Source organism: Ranitomeya imitator, chromosome 3, assembly GCF_032444005.1.
Source record: "Ranitomeya imitator isolate aRanImi1 chromosome 3, aRanImi1.pri, whole genome shotgun sequence".
Classification (NCBI taxonomy): Eukaryota; Metazoa; Chordata; class Amphibia; order Anura; family Dendrobatidae; genus Ranitomeya; species Ranitomeya imitator.
Genome location: NC_091284.1, coordinates 338,529,809 through 338,554,246, shown reverse-complemented (window position 1 = coordinate 338,554,246; position 24,438 = coordinate 338,529,809). Strand labels below are relative to the sequence as shown.

Genomic DNA, 24,438 nt, shown 5'->3' with positions numbered 1-24,438 from the left:
GCAGGGAGTCTCGGCAAGCCCTGCACCTGCGCAGACCCCGATGGCTGTTCTAGTTTCCGGCGCACTGTTTCATTGGGACACACTGGACATTCATCCACAGACCTAGGTGGCCATGCTTTCTGGCGCACGCGTCAATGGGGTATGCCGGATCTTTCACCAGTGCACCCCGCAAGCATGTCCCGGCGCACTCAGCACGGGGTGCTCTTGCAACCGCGGCGTGTACAGACCCGGGACCTCGTGTCGGCAAGAGACTTTTACCAAAAAGTCTGCCTGAACGGCGCTGCGCAAACCTCCTGGCCAGTGGTACCTCACCTGTCCTGGACACCCTACAGATCTGGGTAAGTCCGACGTACTGTTAGGTTTTTTTCAAGGAGAGGAGATCAAAACTGTTACCCCTCCATATGTTCTCTTCCCCCACCCAGAGGGGCACTACTACTCTGCACCACAGTACACCAACCCGATAAACAAGGCTACACAAACAAAGGCAAACTGAAAACACCAGGCATACAAAACATTCACTCACATATAAAAGAAGAATGCACCAGGGAGTGGAGAAAGGGGGATAAACCAAAGTAGAGGATGAATGGGTATTACCACACTTGCAAACCAAGCAACAGTCACAGATAACTCTTTCAGCACGCCTTCTCATATGAACTCCTCTCCTCCTAAGCCATGCAGCAAATGCTAGCTCTGACAGGGATTGGAATCAGAAGCCAGACTATAAAGGGAACAGGAGTGGCTAACTGAGCTCAGCTGAGAGCTCAGGCTTTTCCAACACGGCCAATTAACACCTGTTCTGCCAAAAGGAATAAACACCATTAAAATGAAGAACAAGTGCTTCTTCTCAGTGCAGGAGTAGGAGCAATCAGACACCGCGGTCTTCTGGTGCCTCTCTGTTGCGGAAACCCCATGACAGTGGCTCTTGATAACTGTAAATAATAAAGATATCAAAATATAGATACAAAAAGCAGAAATAGCTAATCTTAGCCAGAAGCATTCTTGTACTTGCTCCTCTATCAATAGTAACTAACCTAATACAGATTAGTGGACAAATCCATATAGGTACCGACAAAATGAGTACCAAGTACCCACAGACCACTATATCACAATACAGTAAAATCAATAAAGTTTATTGAAAACAAAATTTAAAAAAAAAAAATATACATAACACCATGTGAGTTTTATCAAAGAGAATCAGTCAAAAATTCCATGAGCAGCGGAAATACCGCATCCAACCATGTAATGCTAAGCAATAAGATACATTGTAATCAATATTCGTATTACTCTCATTTAAATATAAGATCCCCAAAAAAACATCCTTTAAGGTAATTTCAGCGTCTATTATTCCCGGATGATGAGAATTCAATATATAGAATGAGTGAATTCATGCTTACCCATAGTCAGTGCACCGCTGCCCCGGAACGCCCCGACGCGCGTTTCGCCCGTGCTTTTTCAAGGGGAGTGTAATAATAAAGATATCATAAATTGTTATTGTTTTCATCTGTTTTATTTACAGGAATGTATCATCGAAGTGCAGCAGTTCACTATGCAAGTTTTTCACATTGAATATAGATGTAGAGATCTTGTAGATGTAAGCCTGGAATACACAGCTCAAATTTCTGGTCAGTAATGCTGTGTACATTGTCTCTGCCCTGATAGAAGCATGGCTGGATTAGACCTCAAGGGATGATAACACAATATCATTTATACAATAGTTTGGGATGTTCTCATGAAGCATTATATACAGACAGGTGAAATAAAACTCATTTATTGTCACATTTGATCTGTTAAATTCTACACTTGACAGACTGTTTACAGACAAAATATATATATATATATCTATAAATATACATAGTCTCGGCAGGGACGTTAGGATCTCGGTCATATTACATGTGCAAAGAAATTCACTTTCTGATTACATAATTAAGATCTGTTTCCGGGAAAGAAACGGCGTCTGTGCGTCACGCAACGCTTGGGAAAAATGTTCCAGGGGCCATTCAGTGCAGGGGGGAGGAAGCAGCTTCCCTCTGCACATTAAATCACAGAGATCCCGAATCATTTTCGTAATTTCTTCCCGATCTATTAAAAAAAAAATTAAGATTAACCTCTTTGATCTCTGAAGGATTATGTTATGATTTATGTTTTATTTTATTGCCCATATCACAAATCTTTATCAAAAATTACCCAAAATAAATATAACTCCTGAAGACGTTACACTGGCCACACTGGGGCTTTTTTGTACTCTGACTTCCTAAGGTTTCAAGAAACCCTACATTTATGAGTCTGTTCAATCTTTTACATTGACACACCTAATGAGCATCTGCAAAAGGAAATTGTGAAGCAGGATCCATTTTGACATCACCTGATTGGTAGATCCTGTGTCAACAATTGCATTTAGGAATTAGATAGTTAAGTCGATAATACAGTTAAAAAAAAAAGACACAACCCTGAGATTCAACCGCTGGATGGGAAAGAATAAACATAAGAGGTTATGTACAAACATAATCAGGGCCAGCCCCAGATTTTCGTGAGCCTTAAGGTACCTTCACACATAACGATATTGTTAACGATATCGTTGCTTTTTGTGACGTAGCAACGATATCGTTAATGAAATCGTTATGTGTGACAGCGACCAACGATCAGGCCCCTGCTGGGAGATCATTGGTCGCTGAATAAAGTCCAGAACTTTATTTCGTCGCTGGACTCCTGCTGACATCGCTGGATCGGCGTGTGTGACACCGATCCAGCGATGTCTTCACTGGTAACCAGGGTAAACATCGGGTAACTAAGCGCAGGGCCGCGCTTAGTAACCCGATGTTTACCCTGGTTACCATCCTAAAAGTAAAAAAAAACAAACAGTACATACTTACCTACGGCCGTCTGTCCTCCAGTGCTGTGCTCTGCTCTCCTCCTGCACTGGCTGTGAGCGTCTGTCACTAGGAAAGCAGAGCGGTGACGTCACCGCTCTGCTTTCCGGCCGCTGTGCTCACAGACAATACAGGAGGAGAGCAGAGCACAGCGCTGGAGGACAGACGGCTGTAGGTAAGTATGTACTGTTTGTTTTTTTTTACTTTTAGGATGGTAACCAGGGTAAACATCGGGTTACTAAGCGCGGCCCTGCGCTTAGTTACCCGATGTTTACCCTGGTTACCGGCATTGTTGGTCGCTGGAGAGCTGTCTGTGTGACAGCTCTCCAGCGACCAAACAGCGACGCTGCAGCGATCCGGATCGTTGTCGGTATCGCTGCAGCGTCGCTAAGTGTGACGGTACCTTTAGGCGAAAGAGTCACAGTAGGCCCCTTACATATACCACAATTTACGATGCACAGATATGACAGAGGAATATAGGTATAGAACAAAGCCAGAGATTTCACTTACTTCTTAGATTACATGAGTGATATCCATTGTAAATTCTCGTAAATTCTACAAAACAGTATTATGGACACCACATAGTGCTCCATAGAGAATAATGGACCCAATATAATGATTCACAGAGTATAATGGACCCCGTATATTTCTCCATACAGAAGAATGAGCTCTATATATATTGCTCCATACAGTATAATGAGCCCCATACATTGCTCCATACAAAATAATTTGCCCTATATAATGCTCAATACAGCATAATTGGCCCCATATAACACTCCATACAGTATAATGAGCTACATTTAATGATCCATACAGTATAATGTAAAGAACCCAGTATATTTCTCCATACAGAATGAGCCCCAGATATTGCTTCATGCAGAATAATGAGCCCCATATATCGCTCCATACAGTATAATGGTACATATAATGCTCCATACAGTATATAATGGGCCCCATAAATAGCTCCATACAGAATAGGCCTCATATAATGCTTCATACAGTATAGGATGGTCCCCATATATTGCTCCATATATAATGGGACCCATATAATGTTCCATACAGTATGCGATGGGACCCTGACAGTATAATGAGCACTATACAGAATGAACTCCACATATTGCTCTATACAGTATGATAGGCCCCAAAAAATGCTCCAGTATATGATGGGTCCCATATAATGCTCCATATATAATGGCCTCCAACAATAGTAGGCCCCATATAATGGACTCCATATATAATGGGTCCCATATGATTCTTCAGTATATAATGGTCTCCATATAATGCCATAAAACAAAACAAAAAAAATGAAATACTCCCCTCTCCTCACGACCGCAGCTCCGCTTCGGACTCCTCTGCGTCTTCCGGCTCTCTGCACTGTGGCTACTCAGGCAGAGGTTGCACACTAGTCACGTCATCATGCCTTCTGACCTGAAACATCACAGTCAGGAGACGCGAAAGACGCCGCAGCGGAGGAACAGGAAGAGGTAAGTATTGTAAGCACTGAGCAGACGGGGGGAGGTCTGACCATAAGACATGATCCAGTCTGACCTAAAAGAGCTACTCTTTCCTTCATGATCCAAATTGTCCATTCACTGGACAAAATATTCAGAAAAGAACATTATATATTTATCTAAGTATTTTGCATTTATATTATTTTATTCTAAAAGAGCATCCAAGTCTTTTTTCATGACAAACTGTTCTGTACAGCCGATTGCTCCTACACGTTCCTCCATGCACCCCTGGCAGGGATGCCAACATACTCACCACCGTGGTCCCTGTCCCACATTTCGTCCTCCTTGTGCCCGGGGTCTGCGCAAGGCTCACAGATTCCTGGGCACTGTGCTTAGTGCATGCGCTCCCGCCCTCTCAAAGGGTCAGCGTGCGCCGCCCTAAAGTGTCCGCAGCCAATAGCTAGAATATAGTTTGCTTAAAACTTTTTATTCACATTCATCAGGCAGGCGCCGATGCTGTAGCATCATACGGTGGATAATATGCATCTATTTATTTTATTTAGATGTAGTTTTGTTGGGAAAAAACTTAAAAGTATCTTAATCAAAATGGCACCGATGTTCCGATAGATGCTACTGCGCAGGCGCCGCCGCCATTTTGGTAGAGAAAAAAATGCTCCATCAAGATAGATGCTACTGCGCAGGCGCCGCAGCCGCCATTTTGGTAGAGAAAAAAGAATTATGCTCCATCAAGATAGCGCTGGCAGCGCCTGCTCAGTAGCATCTATCGGAACGCACACACAACCAGAGAAAGCAAGGAAAAGACCTGCCCACAGGCCGCCCCCAAGTACAACCAGTCTGTGAACATAGTTTGTGCTTCCGGACGGCCTATGGGCATGTCTTTACTTGCTTTCTCTGGCTTTGAGCAGGAAAATAAGTTTCTGCCTACAGTCCCACCCCGAAGCACGAGCATATCATTATCTGAAAACTTCTAGAACTGATTATACAGGAACCACAAAATGGATTTCTTCACCCAAGATATCATTTTAATCAGTATAACAACAGCAACATGACAGTTTGTGTAGTTTACTTAGCAAAATCCTGCTGACAGGTTCGCTATAAATAAAAATGGAAATGTGTGTTTTTTTATTTCAAATAAAGGACTTTATTAGTGATGAGCGAATATACTCGTTACTCGAGATTTCACGAGCACGCTCGGGTGTCCTCCGAGTATTTTTTTAGTGCTCGGAAATTTAGTTTTTATTGCCGCAGCTGAATGTTTCACATCTGTTAGCCAGCAGAAGTACATGTGGGGATTCCCTAGCAACCAGGCAACCCCCACACTCACTTATGCTGGCTAACAGATGTAAATCATTCAGCTGCGGCAATAAAAACTAAATCTCCGAGCACTAAAAAATACTCAGAGGACACCCGAGCATGCTCGGTAAATCTCGAGTAACGAGTATATTCGCTCATCACTAAACTTTATACTTGCTGTGGGTTTATTTACCATACAACTATAGGATTAACTAAAAGAAACCCCTCCAAAAAACTATCAGAAAAATACCGGACAAGATATGTTCAATAAAAATTGCCTTTATTAAAATCAAATGGCAAACAGTAGTACTGGATATGTAAAAGACATGTGCATGTATCTGGATCATACATCAAATGATAGAAAAATGTATGTAATATGAATATAATAGATGTAAAACTAATAAAACAGATGCCAGATGAAAGGGATCATATAAAAAAAAATATCAATAGACAAAGAAATACCCAGATAGTTGTCGGCGCTTCCGTCACAAGATTCTCGTGGAAATGAAATATAATCGTTTATATGTATATCATATATTTTTTAAATAACCTGAAGAAGACTCCGGGATGTTGGAGTCGAAACGAGTTGTTTTATCCTGTAACTCCTAAATATACAATTATATTTCATTTCCACGAGAATCTTGTGACGGAAGCGCCGACAACTATCTGGGTATTTCTTTGTCTGAAGCCTCCCGTGAGCCCAGTTGGTCGAGCTGCAGTCCGTCTCCCTGGGATTCCTGTGGGATCCTGGTTATGCTTCACTTCGCCGGTTTCTGGTGAGTACAACTATTATAGTGTGCAATTTAGAAACTGTTTTTACTACACTTACGATCGTGCATGGCGTTTGTTCCCCTTTTTTCTCTCCATCTCTTAGGGTCAGTTTGATTCATAAAAATGTATATATATATATATATATATATATATATATATGTATATAAATTATATATGTGATCACATAAGAGACCCCCAAAAAAGAAGAAAACTTAGGGTCAGCTTGATTCATAAAAATGTATATATATATATATATATATATATATATATATATATATATATATATATATATATATAATTATATATGTGATCACATAAGAGACCCCCAAAAAAGAAGAAAAAAAAAAGCAAAAAACAAAAAAAAAACAATTAAAAAAAAATTAAATAAATAAATTATAAATTTAAAGATGTTCAAAAATAAATAAATTAGGTAACCACAAGTAAATTACAGCAATATAAAAATTGAGTGTGCCATAATACGTGAATAGGCAATAGTTAATAATTAATCAAACAGAGTAATAAAAATCATTCCATTATAGTGACAATCCAAGTGCAGAGTTGAAACAGATAGTGGAGACCCATACTGAATCACCCAAAGTGCAAATGTGCAAAGATAGGGGAAAAAAAGAATTTGTAGGGCAATGTACCAAGATCAAAGATGACGCGCACATCCTGATGCGCATTTCGGAATTGATTCCTTCGTCAGGGAGTTACAACTATAGGATTAGTAATGCATAGGTATCTTATAGACTAAGCCTTGAGCTAGTGGTCACCTGACAATACACAGGTGACATCAATCCCACAAACATGATCCCTATTTACCACCGCCAAAGGGCAAGTGCTGGGCAAAGTGCCAGAATTGGGGTATCTAATAGATGTGCCTTTTCTGGGCAGCTGTGGGCTGCTATTTTAAGCCTGAGAATACCAGCCCACAGCTATCTGCCTTAGCAAGGCTAGCTGTCACAAAGGGGGGACTCCACGCCTAGTTTTAATTGAATTAAAATTATGGCATGGGGACCCCTCTATTCTTGATAACCAGCCTTGCTGAAGATGACAGCTATGGTTTGCAGCCCACAGCTGTCAGCTTTGCCTGGCTGATTATCAAACTTACAGGGGAACACACCCCACTTTTATTTATTGCGCAGGCTAATGAATACTCCCATCAGTCGGCACCTGATGAATACTCCCATCAGTAGGTGCCTGCTCTCACAGTTATCAGTTGAATATAACAACATTCGCTGGCAGAGGAGAATGATGAGAACGTTCTTCCGCACCCAATGCTGGGGAACAGTGCTAACAGTACTACTGCTTCCCAGGCGCTGGTACGTGTCACACTAAGGACACATGGATATCATCTGTGTGCATGTGTGTGTGACATTTTGTAGTCTATGCTGCTGTTAAAAAATGGACACGTCAGAGTATTTTGCCCAAGGATACACGGCCCATGGAAACACACTAACATGTGCAGAACCATTCTCTTGAATGTGTCTACATGTGTGTCTCCTATGTGCAAAGTGTCACCATACGTACCAGACACTGATGTCTGAAAGAGCTCTAAAGTAGTATTACCTCCCTGTCCAACTAGTCTAGTCCATATCTCCTAAAATGACAATATCCTGCTGTCCTCAAAAGCTCTCTGAGATGATAGTCAATCCTGCATTGAGCAGAGGGTTATACACGATGACCCTTGAGGTACCTTCCAACTCTAGCATTCTATGAATGACACTGCATGCTGTTATGTAGTCTGTGATCTTTAAGTACAGCCAGATCCTTCTCTAAGTGACTCTCCTAGTTTTACTCCCCCTAGAACATAACGTGCCTTCATATTATTAATGCTCTGGTGCATAACGTTACATTTCTCCACATTAAAAGAGGTTATTGGTCATTGTAATAAGTATTCACCGCCCTTGGCTTTTTTCATGCTTTGCTAGATTACAACCTGCAATTTCACCTTTTTTTTAGGGTTTGCTTCAGTTCATGTAAAGAACAAGCCTACAACTGAGGACATTTGGTTTTCTTTTAATTGTGCAGCAAAAAAAATAGGACAAAATAACTGAAAACTTCAGTGTGCATAACTATTCACCACCCTAAGTCAGTAGTTTGTAGAGTCTCATTTTGCAGCAATTGCAAATGCAACTCACTTTGGGTAAGTCTCTATGAGCTTTCGATTGGGATTTTTGCCCATTCCTCAAGGAAAAACTGCTCCAGCTCCTTCAAGTTAGATGATTTCCTATGGTGAACAACAATCTTCAAGTCTGACCACAGATTCTCAATTGTATTAAGGCCTGTGGCTTGACTAGGTCACCCCAAAACATTTACACATTTCCCCTTAAATCTCTCGAGTGTGCTTTAGTGGAATGCTTTTGGGTCATAGTCTTGTTGGAGGGTGAACCTCCATCCAAGTCTCAAATCACTAACGGATTGGAAACAGGTTTTCATCAAGAATATACCTGTATTTCACACCATCCATCTTCCCCTCGACTCAGACCATTTTCCCTGAATCTGCTGCTGAAAAACATTTTGGTCTGATCTGACCACAGCACTTTCCTCCATACACTTGGGGAGTCTTCCACATGTCTTTTGTCAAAATCAAAACGAGCCGTACAACTTGTGTGTGTAAGTAAAGGCTTTTTTATGCCCACTCTTCCATAAAGGCTACTTGTATTGAATGCACAGATTATTGTGGTTGTATGGACAGATACTCCATTGTCTGTTTGGTAACTCTGCAGTTCCTTCAGGGTTACCTTTGGTCTCTGTGCTGCCTCTCTGATTAATGCTCTCCTTGTCCGGGCTAAAGGTACCGTTACACTAAGCGACGCTGCAGCGATATAGACAACGAGCCGATCGCTGCAGCGTCGCTGTTTAGGTCGCTAGGAGACGTCAAACACGGCAACAGAGGGACGATGCAGGAGCGATCCAGTGACGTACTTATCATTCTCGCTGGTTGTTAGCTCCATGAAAAACCATTGCAGGCATCGTTGCTTTTGCTGTCAAACACGATGAATCACGCCGACCTGACGACCAAATAAAGTTCCGGACTTCTAGCTACGACCAGTGATGTCACAGCGGGATCCTGATCGCTGCTGCGTGTCAAACACAACGAGATCGCTATCCAGGTCGCTGCTACGTCACGGATCGCTGTCGCTCTCGTTCTAAAGTTGCTCAGTGTGAAGGTACCGTAAGACTTTTGTCAGGTTTGTTGTGGTACCATGTTCTCTCCTTTTGATGACAATGAAATTGATGGTGCTGCGGGGGATCACCAGAGATTGGGATATATATATATCTAGAATAAATTTTATATATATATATATCCTGCTTAATGGTGTTGCAGCCTCTGTGGCGTTTCAGAAAAGGTAGAGTGTATATACTGACAAACCATATAGCACTTGGATTACACACAGGTGGATTTCCTCTCACTAAGCATGTGACTCATGAAGGTAATTGCTTGCACCAGAAAGTTTTAGGGGCTTCATAGCAAAGTGGGTGAATTCATATGCACATGCCAATTTTTAGTTTAGTTATTTGAGCCCATAAATGTAATTTATGCCTATATTTTTCTCATTTCACACAAATTCTATTTAGTGCTGATGCATCATACACAAATTGGATTACAAAAATATTTAAACACAGATTGTAATGTAACAAAATAGGTAAAAAGCAAAGAGGAGAGTGGGGTCTGTCCGTGAATACTTTTGCAAGCCACCATATGTAACTGCACACAGAGTTTAATTAATAGATCACTTTCTAACAATACATTCTCTTTAGAGCCAGTGCGAGTCATTACAAGCATCTTTTAGGCACTGATACTATTTACAGTCAAAATTCCTGTTCTATATGGATTCTACAGCACTCAGTCACTCACTAGGCTGGTATGCCCATTGAAACCCCCACGTCCATAGAACATATCAGATATATACAAACAAAGTTGCACTCTATAGTGCTAAAGCATGTCAATGTGAAATATATGAAATATGAACAGCAATACTGCTTCTGAATTCTAGGAAAAAATGAGACATGCTTTGGTGGTCATGAAGGAAGTCATGAAGGGGTTAAAATATGTTGCATGTGTAGAAAAGGCAAATAAATAATCTTAAGGAAAAAAGGAGGTAATGATCTGTAGACAGCATGATACATAATACTCACTGTGATATCGGTCCTTCTTCCACTTAGTTACCCAGAAACCACAGAGCTTCACATTTTTGAATATTAGAGCACTCTGAAATAAAGGAAAGTACAAAAATTGTAGAAACTTACTTGGCTGACCAATGGCTTCTGTCTGCATTCAATGAATATTAAAAATATTTAAGAACTTAAAGGGGTATTCCCATCTTGCTTGGCATATTATTAGTCCACTAGATGGTGGCCCGATTCAGATCCCGTGCCAATTCGTGGCCGGACCAATCAATCACTGAAGCCAGGGCCAGCTCCAGGTTTTGAGAGCCCAGGGCGAAAGAGTCTCAGTGGGCCCCCTTTTAACACATACCACGATTCATGATGCACAGATACAGCAGAGAAATATAACACAGCCCACATAGTATATAACACAGCCCACGTAGCATATAACACAGCCCACATAGCATATTGCACAGCCCACGTAGCATATTGCACAGCCCACATAGCATTATGCACAGCCCACATAGCATATAACATAGCCCACGTAGCATATAGCACAGCCACGTAGCATATTGCACAGCCACGTATATTGCACAGGCCACGTAGTATATAACACAGCCATGTAGTATATAACACAGCCACGTAGTATATAACACAGCCACGTAGTATATAACACAGCCACGTAGTATATAGCAGTGTGGGCACCATATCCCTGTTAAAAAAAAAAAGAATTAAAATAAAAAATATAGTTATATACTCACCGTCCGGCGGCCCCCGGATCCAGCCCAGGCCTTTAGCGATGCTCCCGCCAGGTCCGTTCCCAGTGATGCTTTGCGGCAATAACCCGTGATGATGTAGCGGTCTCGCGAGACCGCTACATCATCTGGGGACATTACTGCAAAGCATTACTGGGACCGAACCATCGCAAGGAGCGGGAAAAGCTGCCGGGGACGCCGGAAGGTAAGAATATTACGATTTTTTTTATTATTTTTAACATTATATGTTTTTACTATTGATGCTGCATAAGCAGCATCAATAGTAAAAAGTTGGTCACACTTGTCAAAAGTGGTGACGGACCCGGAAATGCTGCAGGCAGCGTTTCCGGGTCCGTCACAGAATGGCGGCACATCGCTAGCGCATGCCCAGTATGGCATGCGTTGGTGATCTGCCCGGTAACAGGGCTAATGGCAGCATTAACGTAGTCAGTTTAACGGACTGCTAAAACGCTATGTGGGCGCTGACTGGAGGGGAGTATGGAGGGGGCACTGACTGGAGGGGAGTAGGGAGGGGCCAATTCACGGCCGGACTGTGCCTGTCGCTGATTGGTCGCGCCCATCCGGCCGCGACCAATCAGCGACGCGGGACTGAAGTGGACCTTAGACAATTATATATATAGACTAGATAGTGGCCCGATTCTAACGCATAGGGTATTCTAGAATATGTATGTATGTATGTATGTGTATATATATAGCAGCCACATAGTATATAGCACAATATAGCACAGGCCACGTAATATGTAGGAGTACTACGTGAACTGTGGTATATACCATGTGGCTGCTATATACATACATACATATTCTAGAATACCCGATGCGTTAATATAGGCCACGCAGTAAATAACACAGCCCACGTAGTATATAACACCGCCCACACAGTATATAGCAGCCACGCAGTATATAGCAGCCAAGCAGTATATAGCAGCCACGCAGTATATAACACAGCCCACGTAGTATGTAACACTGGCCACGTAATATACAGCACAGCCCACATAGTATCTAACAGTGGCCACGTAGTATATAGCACGCAGTATAGAACACAGCCAGGTAGTATACAACGCTGCCCACGTAGTATATAGCAGCCATGTAGTATATAACGCAGCCCACGCAGTATAGAACACAGCCCACACAGTATCTAACACTGGCCACATAGTATATAGCAGCCACACGGTATCTAACACAGCCCACGTAGTATTTAGCAGTGTGGGCACCATATCCCTGTTAAAAAAAATAAAATAAAAAATGGTTATATACTCACCCGGCGGGATCCAGCAAACCTCTGGCAATGCGCGCGGCTGCCGCCATCTTGCGTTCCCAGGATGCATTGCGAAATTACCTAGATCACTTAGCGGTCTCGCGAGACCGCTAAGTCTTCTTAGTAATTTCGCAATGCATCTCTGGGACCGGAAGCTGACGGCAGGCGCGAGGGCATCGTCGTACTACGGAAGGTGAGAATAGCAGGTTTTTTGTTTTATTATTTTTAACATTAGATCTTTTTACTATTGATGCTGCATAGGCAGCATCAATAGTAAAAACGTGGTCACACAGGGTTAATAGCGGCGGTAACGGAGTGAGTTACCAGCGGCATAACGCGGTCCATTACGGCTGGCATTAACCTTGTGTGAGCGGTGACTGGAGGGGAGTATGGAACGGGCGCCGGGCACTGACTGCGGGGAGTATGTAGCGGGCACAGACTGCGGGGAGTATGGAGCGGGCGCCGGGCACTGACTGCGGGAGTATGGAGCGGGCGCCGGGCACTGACTGCGGGGAGTATGGAGCAGGCGCTGGGCACTGACTGCAGGGAGTAAGGAGCGGCCATTTTTCTGCCGGACTGTACCCGTCGCTGATTGGTCGTGGCTGTTTTGCAACGACCAATGAGCGACTTGGATTTCCAAGACAGACAGAGGCCGCGACCAATGAATATCCGTGACAGAAGGAGAGGCAGACAGAAAGACGGAAGTGACCCTTAGACAATTATATAGTAGATGCCAGTATTTTATAATTGGTAGGGGTCTACCTCACTGGGATCTCTACTTGAGCTGAGAAAGAATGGGCTGGAGAACTGCTGCAGCTTGGCACTTCACCGGGTTTCCCCTGTACAGCTACCACTATTCAATTGAATGGGGCTGCACCACAGTTCATTGCACTGCCAGGTAGGTGAAAAATAATTATAAGGTAATGGCATATCCATACAGTTTGCCATCATTTGACAAGATGGGAATACCTCTGTAATTCTAGACTTTCTATGCCATATCCAATAGGTGGCACTAGAGTTCTAGTCCTCTCCCTTTCTGAATAGGCAATTTCTGAATAAGCGGTTATGCCCATTGACTTATCAATACAACTCTCACCTAGAAAACATTGTCACAATATCGTGAGTGGATGAGGGTGCCTGAATGGTGCCTATTTAGATGCCAATAACATTATATTAAGGGATTATTAAATATGCTCTGAACTGAGCATATGCCAAAGATCCATAAATATTAAGGGGATTCTCCAGGACGGCAAAATTTATAACTTACAGTTGTGGCAAAAAGTATTGACACCCCTGCAATTCTGTCAGCTCAATTCTTTGGTATTATTATCTTCATTTAATTTGTCTTAAATGAAAAAACACAAGAGAATGAAGCAAAAAATTGATCATTTCACACAAAACTCCAAAAATGGGCCAGACAAAAGTATTGGCACCCTCAGCCTAATACTTAGTTGCACAACCTTTAGCCAAAATAACTGCGACCAACCGCTTCCGGTAACCATCAATGAGTTTCTTACAATGCTCTGCTGGAATTTTAGACCATTCTTTTTTGGCAAACTGCTCCAGGTCCCTGATATTTGAAGGGTGCCTTCTCCAAACTGCCATTTTCAGATCTCTCCACAGGTGTTCTATGGGATTCAGGTCTGGACTCTTTGCTGGCCACCTTAGAAGTCTCCAGTGCTTTCTCTCAAACCATTTTCTAGTGCTTTTTGAAGTGTGTTTTGGGTCATTGTCCTGCTGGAAGACCCATGACCTCTGAGGGACACCCAGCTTTTTCACATTGGGCCCTACATTATGCTGCAAAATTTGTTGGTAGTCTTCAGACTTCATAATGCCATGCACACGGTCAAGCAGTCCAGTGCCAGAGGCAGCAAAGCAACCCCAAAACATCAGGGAACCTCCGCCATGTTTGACTGTAGGGACCGTGTTCTTTTTTTTGAATGCCTCTTTTTTTTCTCCTGTAAACTCTATGTTGATGCCTTTGCCCAAAAAGTTCTACTTATGTCTCATCTGACCAGAGAACATTCTTCCAAAACGTTTTAGGCTTTTTCAGGTAAGTTTTGGCAAACTCCAGCCTGGCTTTTTTATGTCTCGGGGTAAAAAGTGGGGTCTTCCTGGGTCTCCTACCATACAGTCCCTTTTCATTCAGACGCCGACGGATAGTACGGGTTGACACTGTTGTACCCTCGGACTGCAGGGCAGCTTGAACTTGATTGGATGTTAGTCAAGGTTCTTTATCCAACATCCGCACAATCTTGCGTTGAAATCTCTTGTCAATTTTTCTTTTCCGTCCACATCTAGGGAGGTTAGCCACAGTGCCATAGGCTTTAAACTTCTTGATGACACTGCGCACAGTAGACACAGGAACATTCAGGTTTTTGGAGATGGACTTGTAGCCTTGAGATTGCTCATGCTTCCTCACAATTTGGTTTCTCAAGTCCTCAGACAGTTCTTTGGTGTTCTTTCTTTTCTCCATGCTCAATGTGGTACACACAAGGACACAGGACAGAGGTTGAGTCAACTTTAATCCATGTCAACTGGCTGCAAGAGCGATTTAGTTATTGCCAACACCTGTTAGGTGCCACAGGTACGTTACAGGTGCTGCTAATTACACAAATTAGAGAAGCATCACATGATTTTTCGAACAGTGCCAATACTTTTGTCCATCCCCTTTTTTATGTTTGGTGTGGAATTATATCCAATTTGGCTTTAGGACAATTCTTTTTGTGTTTTTTCAAATTAAATGAAGATAATACCAAATAATTTGTGTTTGCAATCATTTTCCGGAAGAAACTGAGTATTATCTGACAGAATTGCTGGGGTGTCGATACTTTTGGCCACAACTGTGTGTCACTCTGACTCCCATGTACATGAGTATTTGGGCACCTAGATGGAGCTACTATATATTGTACAATGATTGGGTGATGATATTATTTGTATCCGGACTATGACTCTCCAGCAGGGGATATACTGCTGCCAAAGATGCCTGGCTGCAGCCTATTTCCCCATTCCAAATGCAATAAATATATTGTCAAATCTGCATTTTAATGATGAAGTTGGAAGGGGTAGAAGGATGACTTGGTGACACCTGCCAATAGTCACACTGTAATATGCCGCTGTAATGACAGTAAGGTTGCCTGCACTTAAAGGGGTTTACTCATGAACAAAAGTAAATTTTTAATCAATAGATCTTGGAATAATAAGTTTCACAATTGGATGTGTTTAAATAAAATATTCCTGTGCTGACAATTTTCTAAATCTGCCCCTGCTGTGTACTGTGTAATGGCCGTGTCTGACCATGCTGGAATATGGTCTGACTATACCATATCTAGTGGGAAGAAGGAAAAGATTATACAGACATTTCAAGACGGGATCACAGCCGATTCTTTCTTTGAAGTAAAACATTGTTTAAAGGCTTCCTGACTGCCCTTTATGATAGGTCAGAGGACTTGCAACGCTCAGGACCCCTAGGGTCCTGCAAGCACTGCGATTCCTGTGCAGAGCGATAGCTCTGACATGTGACATCATTGGGACCCGATTGGATCAGGTCCCAATGATGTAAACCCTTTGCTATCTTCTAGATAACGCAATCGCGGCATTTAGAAGATAGCAGTTAGAGACCACTACTGTACTCACTGCTCCGACGTCCCCCGTGATGAGATCTGATCACATGCACGGGGATCCAGCACACTCATCACAGCCAGAGGTCACGTGATGACTTCCAGGTCTGCCAGCTATGGTGGCTTGTTAGACCAGTCATCAGAGAAATAAAAAGTCTCATACAAGGACTAAGGCTAGTTTCACACTAGCGCTTTGAGGAGCTGCGGTCGAAAACGACCACCTTTGAACAAGAAACATAAGATAAAATGTCAAGACTGGGTCAAGAAATATCTTAAGACTGACTTTTCAATGGTTTTATGGACTGATAAAATGAGAGTGACTCTTGATGGGCCAGAGGCTGGATCAGTAAAGGGCAGAGAGCTCCACTCTGACTCAGACACCAGCAAGGTGGAGGTGGGGTACTGGTATGGGCTGGTATCATCAAATATGAACTTGTGGGTCCTTTCCGGGTTGAGGATGGAGTGAAGCTCCACTCCCGGACCTACTGCCAGTTTCTGGAAGACTTCTTAAAGCAGTGGTACAGGAAGAAGTAGGTATCGTTCAAGAAAAACATGATTTTCATGCAGGACAATGCTCCATCACATGCCTCCAACTACTCCACAGCGTGGCTGGCCAGTAAAGGTCTCAAAGAAGAAAAAATAATGACATGGCCCCCTTGTTCACCTGATCTGAACCCCATAGAGAACCCGTGGTCCCTCATAAAATGTGAGATCTACAGGGCGGGAAAACAGTACACCTCTCGGAACAGTGTCTGGGAGGCTGTGGTGGCTGATGCACGCGATGTTGATCGTAAACAGATCAAGCAACTGACAATCTATGGATGGAAGGCTGTTAGTGTCATCATAAAGAAAGGTGGCTATATTGGTCACTAATTTTTGGGGGTTTTGTTTTTTCATGTCAGAAATGTTTATTTCTAAACTTTGTGCAGTTATATTGGTTTACCTGGTGAAAATAAACAAGTGAGGTTGGAATATATTTGTTTTTTATTAAGTTGCCTAATAATTCTGCACAGTAATAGTTACCTGCACAAACAGATATCCTCCTAAGATAGCCAAATCTAAAAATAACCCACTCCAACTTCCAAAAATATTAAGCTTTGATATTTACGAGTCTTTTGGGTTGATTGAGAACATATTTGTTTATCAATAATAAAAATAATCCTCTAAAATACAACTTGCCTAATAATTCTGCACGCAGTGTATTCTATAATAATTTGTTCTCCAAGAGTCCCTCTCTCGAATTTCTCTGGATGGCTAAGCAGTACTTTACAGCCACATACAGTGGGGAAAAGTATTTAGTCAGCCACCAATTGTGCACATTCTCCCATTTAAAAAGATGAGCGGCCTGTAATTCACATCATAGGTACATAACAACTAAGAGTCAAAATGAGAAAACAAATACAGAAAATCACCTTGTCTGATTTTGTAAGATTTATTTTGCAAATTATGGTGGAAAATAAATGGTGGAATGGTGGAAAATTTGGTCATTAACCCCTCTGTGACCTTAGACGTACTATCCCGTCGAGGTGCCCTGGGCTTATCTGACCCTGGACGGGATAGTACGTCATAGCCGATCGGCCGCGCTCACGGGGGGAGCGCGGCCGATCGCGGCCGGGTGTCAGCTGCTTATCGCAGCTGACATCCGGCACTATGTGCCAGGAGCGGTCACGGACCGCCCCCGGCACATTAACCCCTGGCACACCGCGATCAAAGATGATCGCGATGTGCCGGCGGTGCAGGGAAGCACCGCGCAGGGAGGGGGCTCCCTGCGGGCTTCCCTGAGCCCCCCGCAGCAACGCGATGTGATCGCGTTGCTGCGAGGGTCTCCTCACCTCCCTCCCTGCTCGAGCCCCGGATCCAAGATGGCCGCGGATCCGGGTCCTGCAGGGAGGGAGGTGGCTTCACAGAGCCTGCTCAGAGCAGGCACTGTGAAGCAGCCTGCACTCCTATCAGATCAGTGATCTGACAGAGTGCTGTGCAAACTGTCAGATCACTGATCTGTGATGTCCCCCCCTGGGACAAAGTAAAAAAGTAAAAAAAAAAATTTCCAAATGTGTAAAAAAAAATAAAATATTATTCCCATAAATACATTTCTTCATCTAAATAAAAAAAAAAAACCAATAAAAGTACACATATTTAGTATCGCCGCGTCCGTAACGGCCCGACCTATAAAACTGGCCCACTAGTTAACCCCTTCAGTAAACACCGTAAGAAAAAAAAAAAAAAAAACGAGGCAAAAAACAACGCTTTATTATCATACCGCCGAACAAAAAGTGGAATAACACGCGATCAAAAGGACAGATATAAATAACCATGGTACCGCTGAAAGCGTCATATTGTCCCGCAAAAAAAGAGCCGCCATACAGCATCATCAGCAAAAAAATAAAAAAGTTATAGTCCTGAGAATAAAGCGATGCAAAAATAATTATTTTTTCTGTAAAATAGTTTTTATCGTATAAAAGCACCAAACCATAAAAAAATGATATAAATGAGGTATCGCTGTAATCGTACTGACCCGAAGAATAAAACTGATTTATCAATTTTACCAAACGCGGAACGGTATAAACGCCTCCCCCAATAGAAATTCATGAATAGCTGGCTTTTGGTCATTCTTCCTCACAAAAATCGGAATAAAAAGCGATAAAAAAATGTCACGTGCCCAAAAATGTTTTCAATAAAAACGTCAACTCGTCCCGCAAAAAACAAGACCTCACATGACTCTGTGGACCAAAATATGGAAAAATTATAGCTCTCAAAATGTGGTATTGCAAAAAATATTTTTTGCAATAAAAAGGGTCTTTCAGTGTGTGACGGCTGCCAATCATAAAAATCCGCTAAAAAACTTGCTATAAAAGTAAATCAAACCCCCCTTCATCACCCCCTTAGTTAGGGAAAAATAAAAAAAAATGTATTTATTTCCATTTTCCCATTAGGGCTAGGGTTAGGGCTAGGGTTAGGGCTAGGGTTAGGGCTAGGGTTAGGGCTAGGGTTAGGGCTAGGGTTAGGGCTAGGGTTAGGGTTAGGGCTAGGGTTAGGGTTAGGGTTGGGGCTACAGTTAGGGTTGGGGCTAAAGTTAAGGTTAGGGTTTAGATTACATTTACAGTTGGGATTAGGGTTAGGGGTGTGTCAGGGTTAGAGGTGTGGTTAGGGTTACCGTTGGAATTAGGGTTAGGGGTGTGTTTAGATTAGGGTTTCAGTTATAATTGGGGGGTTTCCACTGTTTCGGCACATCAGGGGCTCTCCAAACACGACATGGCGTCCGATCTCAATTCCAGCCAATTCTGCGTTGAAAAAGTAAAACAGTGCTCCTTCCCTTCCGAGCTCTCCTGTGTGCCCAAACAGGGGTTTACCCCAACATATGGGGTATCAGCGTACTCAGGACAAATTGGACAACAACTTTTGTGGACCAATTTCTCCTGTTACCCTTGGGAAAATACAAAACTGGGGGCTAAAAAATAATTTTTGTGGGAAAACAAAAAGATTTTTTATTTTCACGGCTCTGCGTTATAAACTGTAGTGAAACACTTGGGGGTTCAAAGTTCTCACAACACATCTAGATAAGTTCATTGAGGGGTCTAGTTTCCAATATGGGGTCACTTGTGGGGGGTTTCTACTGTTTAGGTACATTAGGGGCTCTGCAAACGCAATGTGACGCCTGCAGACCAATCCATCTAAGTCTGCATTCCAAATGATGCTCCTTCCTTTCCGAGCCCTCCCATGCGCCCAAACGGTGGTTCCCCCCCACATATCGGGTATCAGCGTACTCAGGACAAATTGGACAACAACATTTAGGGTCCAATTTCTCCTGCTAACCTTGGAAAAATACAAAACTGGGGGCTAAAATATAATTTTTGTGGAAAAAATAATATTTTTTATTTGCATGGCTCTGCGTTATAAACTGTAGTGAAATACTTGGGGGTTCAAAGCTCTCACAACACATCAAGATGAGTTCCTTAGGGGGTCTACTTTCCAAAATGGTGTCACTTGTGGGGGGTTTCTACTGTTTAGGTACATTAGGGGCTCTGCAAACGCAATGTGACGCCTGCAGACCATTCCATCTAAGTCTGCATTCCAAATGGCGCTCTTTCCCTTCCGAACCCTCCCATGCGCCCAAACGGTGGTTCCCCCCCACATATGGGGTATCAGCGTACTCAGGACAAATTGGACAACAACTTTTGTGGTCCAATTTCTCCTGTTACCCTAGGGAAAATACAAAACTGGGGGCTAAAAAATAATTTTTGTGGGAAAAAAATTTTGTTTTATTTTTATGGCTCTGCATTATAAACTTCTGTGAAGCCCTTTGTGGGTCAAAGTGCTCACCACACATCCAGATAAGTTCCTTAGGGGGTCTACTTTCCAAAATGGTGTCACTTGTGGGGGTTTTCAATGTTTAGGCACATCAGTGGCTCTCCAAACGCAACATGGCGTCCCATCTCAATTCCTGTCAATTTTGCATTGAAAAGTCAAACGGCGCTCCTTCCCTTCCGAGCTCTCCCATGCGCCCAAACAGTGGTTTACTGCCACATATGGGGTATCAGCGTACTCGGGACAAATTGGACAACAACTTTTGAGGTCCAATTTCTTCTCTTACCCTTGGAAAAATAAAAAATTGGGGGCAAAAATATAATTTTTGTGAAAAAATATGATTTTTTATTTTTATGGCTCTGCATTATAAACTTCTGTGAAGCACTTGGTGGGTCAAAGTGCTCACCACACCTCTAGATAAGTTCCTTAGGGGGTCTACTTTCCAAAATGGTGTCACTTGTGGGGGGTTTCAATGTATAGGCACATCAGTGGCTCTCCAAACGCAACATGGCGTCCCATCTCAATTTCTGTCAATTTTGCATTGAAAAGTCAAACTGCGCTCCTTCCCTTCCGAGCTCTCCCATGCGCCCAAACAGTGGTTTACTGCCACATATGGGGTATCAGCGTACTCAGGACAAATTGGACAACAACTTTTTGGGTCCAATTTCTCCTGTTACCCTTGGTAAAATTAAACAAATTGGAGCTGAAGTAAATTTTTTGTGTAAAAAAGTTAAATGTTCATTTTTATTTAAACATTCCAAAAATTCCTATTAAACACCTGAAGGGTTAATAAACTTCTTGAATGTGGTTTTGAGCACCTTGAGGGGTGCAGTTTTTAGAATGGTGTCATACTTGGGCATTTTCTATCATATAGACCCCTCAAAATGACTTCAAATGAGACGTGGTCCCTAAAAAAAAAATGGTGTTGTAAAAATGAGAAATTGCTGGTCAACTTTTAACCCTTATAACTCCCTAACAAAAAAAAAATTGGTTCCAAAATTATGCTGATGTAAAGGAGACATGTGGGAAATGTTACTTATTAAGTATTTTGTGTGACATATCTCTGTGATTTAATTGCATAAAAATTCAAAGTTTGAAAATTGCGAAATTTTCAAAATTTTCGCCAAATTTCCGTTTTTTTCACAAATAAACGCAGGTACTATCAAAGAAATTTTACCACTATCATGAAGTACAATATGTCACGAGAAAACAATGTCAGAATCACCAGGATCCGTTGAAGCGTTTCGGAGTTATAACCTCATAAAGGGACAGTGGTCAGAATTGTAAAAATTGGCCTGGTCATTAACGTGCAAACCACCCTTGGGGGTAAAGGGGTTAACAAACATTAATCTCAATATTTTGTTATATATCCTTTTCTGGCAATGACAGAGGTCAAACTTTTGCACAATTGGTGGCTGATTAAATACTTTTTTCCCCCACTGTATTTCACTTCTTACATTACATGAGTGATATCAATAGCTCAGAAACCCGACAGTATAGTCCTCCATACAGTATCATGGGCACCACATAGCGCTCCATACAGAATAATGAGCCCCATATATTGCTCCTACAGTATAATGGGCACCACATAGTGCCCCATATATTGCTCCATACAGAATAATGGACCCCATATAATGCTACATACAGAATAATGAGCCACATATATTGCTCCATTCAGTATAATGGACCTCATGTAGTGCTCTATTCAGTATAATGGCCTATTCAGTATAAAGGGCCCTGTTATGAACTGGTGATTCAGAAACACAATGGACCTGGTGATTAAGAGCACACAAAGTGACCTGATAGTTACGAATAACATAGGACGAGCTCTGAGACGTGGGAACTCTGCTGACCGCAATCCCTAATCCTATCACACCACACTAGAGGTAGCCGTGGAGCGCTCCTGACCAGACCTAGGCGCCTCGGGCACAGCCTGAGAAACTAGCTAGCCCTGAAGATAGAAAAATAAGCCTACCTTGCCTCAGAGAAATTCCCCAAAGGAAAAGGCAGCCCCCCACATATAATGACTGTGAGTAAAGATGAAAATACAAACACAGAGATGAAATAGGTTTTAGCAAAGTGAGGCCCGACTTACTGAATAGACTGAGGATAGTAAAGATAGCTTTGCGGTCAGCACAAAAACCTACAAACAACCACGCAGAGGGCGCAAAAAGACCCTCCGTACCGACTAACGGCACGGAGGTGCTCCCTCTGCGTCCCAGAGCTTCCAGCAAGCAAGAAAAACCAATATAGCAAGCTGGACAGAAAAAATAGCAAACAAAAGTAACACAAGCAGAACTTAGCTTATGCAGGGCAGACAGGCCACAAGACGATCCAGGAGAGAGCAAGACCAATACTGGAACATTGACTGGAGGCAAGGAACAAAGAACTAGGTGGAGTTAAATAGAGCAGCACCTAACGACTTAACCTCGTCACCTGAGGAAGGAAACTCAGAAGCCGCAGCCCCACTCACATCCACCAGAGGAAGCTCATAGACAGAACCAGCCGAAGTACCACTCATGACCACAGGAGGGAGCTTGACCACAGAATTCACAACAGGGCCCTATATAATGATCCATACAGAATAATGAGTCCCATATGCTTCACACAGTATATGGTGGGCCCCATATATTGCCCCATACAGTATATGATGGGTCCCATATAAAGCTCCAGTATATGACTAGCCCCATATATTGCTCCAAACAGCATGCTCCACATGTAATGCTCCATATATAATTGACTGCATATATGATGGGCCTCATATAATGCTCCATATATAATTGGCACCATAAGATGCTCCATATATAATGGGCCCCATATATTTACGATATTTTCAGAAATAGATTGAACAAATTTTATCACTGTCATGAAGCACAATATGTCAGCCTCAGGATCACTGGGATACGTTGGAGCATTCCACAGTTATTAGCACATAGGAGTGACATATGGGGAAGTATCAGCTGTGATTCATCCTGTGCTATAATGTTAGTATACTCTCCTTTTCCCCCAGCCTAGGAAATGTGGTATGTAGAGTTGAGCGACCTTGACCTTTTTAGAGTCGAGCCGGGTTTTGCGAAACCCGACTATGTCCAAAGTCGGGTCGAGTGAAATCGGCCGATTATGACGTAAAGTCGGGATCGACCGAAACACGAAACCCAATGCAAGTCAATGGGGCAGCATAGTCGGCAGTGAGTGGGGGCCAGGAAAACACCTAGAGTGCCCATTTTAATGTCAAAACCATCCATTCTTCTTAATGAAGCTTGTCAAGCGTAATTTACCTTATAATAATTGGAAGGCATTTGAAATTGGGGGTCATTTGGCTAAAGTTGTGGGGGGTAGGGCTGGTTCAAGTAATTAGTGGGCCCAGGAAATCTGGACCACGTCACGGCAGTGGAGCAGGGAGAGGTAAGTATTTCAACTTTGCAAGTGCTGTGAACCTGAGCAAGCAGGGGGGGCCCACTCGTTGGCATTGGCACTGGCACAGGGCCCCTCAAAGTACAGCGGTGTGTTTGCACGGCGGGGGCGCCTCCCACCGGCAGCAACACTTTTGCGTACTATGAGAGGCCCTGTGCCAGTGACGTCGCCAACTAGTATTCCTCCCCCCACCTGATGAAGGAACCTGCACTTTCATCTGCACCTTCCTCTTTGTCCCCGTGTAAGGTGGTATGGTATGCGGGAAGAGCAACCTGACTTTCAGCAGGGTCACAATGTTGTTGTGTAGCGTGCACGGGGAATGTTGCGTTATGGGTCAATGTACCAGCAGACTCATCTATCACTGGCTGGGCAATGGGCACGATGAAGTGGAAACACAGATATAGGCCCAAAGAAGAAAGTGGGCTAAATGCAGTTCAAAATTGGTAACACAGGAATAACCAGGGGGCATTGCAGTGGAGGACAACTGGAATGAGAGGCTGACACAGAGAGTAGGGCCAAATCAGTAAGTAGTCGAAATGCAGTTCAAAATTG

The 24,438-nt window shown here is 42.9% G+C and overlaps 1 protein-coding gene across 1 annotated transcript in view; it reads right to left on the bottom strand.

The window, feature by feature from the left end:
• Nucleotides 1-1,485: 1,485 nt before the first annotated feature.
• Nucleotides 1,486-24,438, bottom strand: part of MECR (mitochondrial trans-2-enoyl-CoA reductase) — a 92,924-nt gene continuing 69,971 nt past the window's right edge. The window contains exons 9-10 of the mRNA XM_069756759.1: nt 10,547-10,619; nt 1,486-2,079 (exon numbers count right to left, since the gene is read on the bottom strand). Of these exons, the coding sequence (XP_069612860.1) occupies nt 1,916-2,079; nt 10,547-10,619 (237 nt within the window). The 3' untranslated portion in view covers nt 1,486-1,915. The remainder of the gene's footprint in view (nt 2,080-10,546; nt 10,620-24,438) is intronic.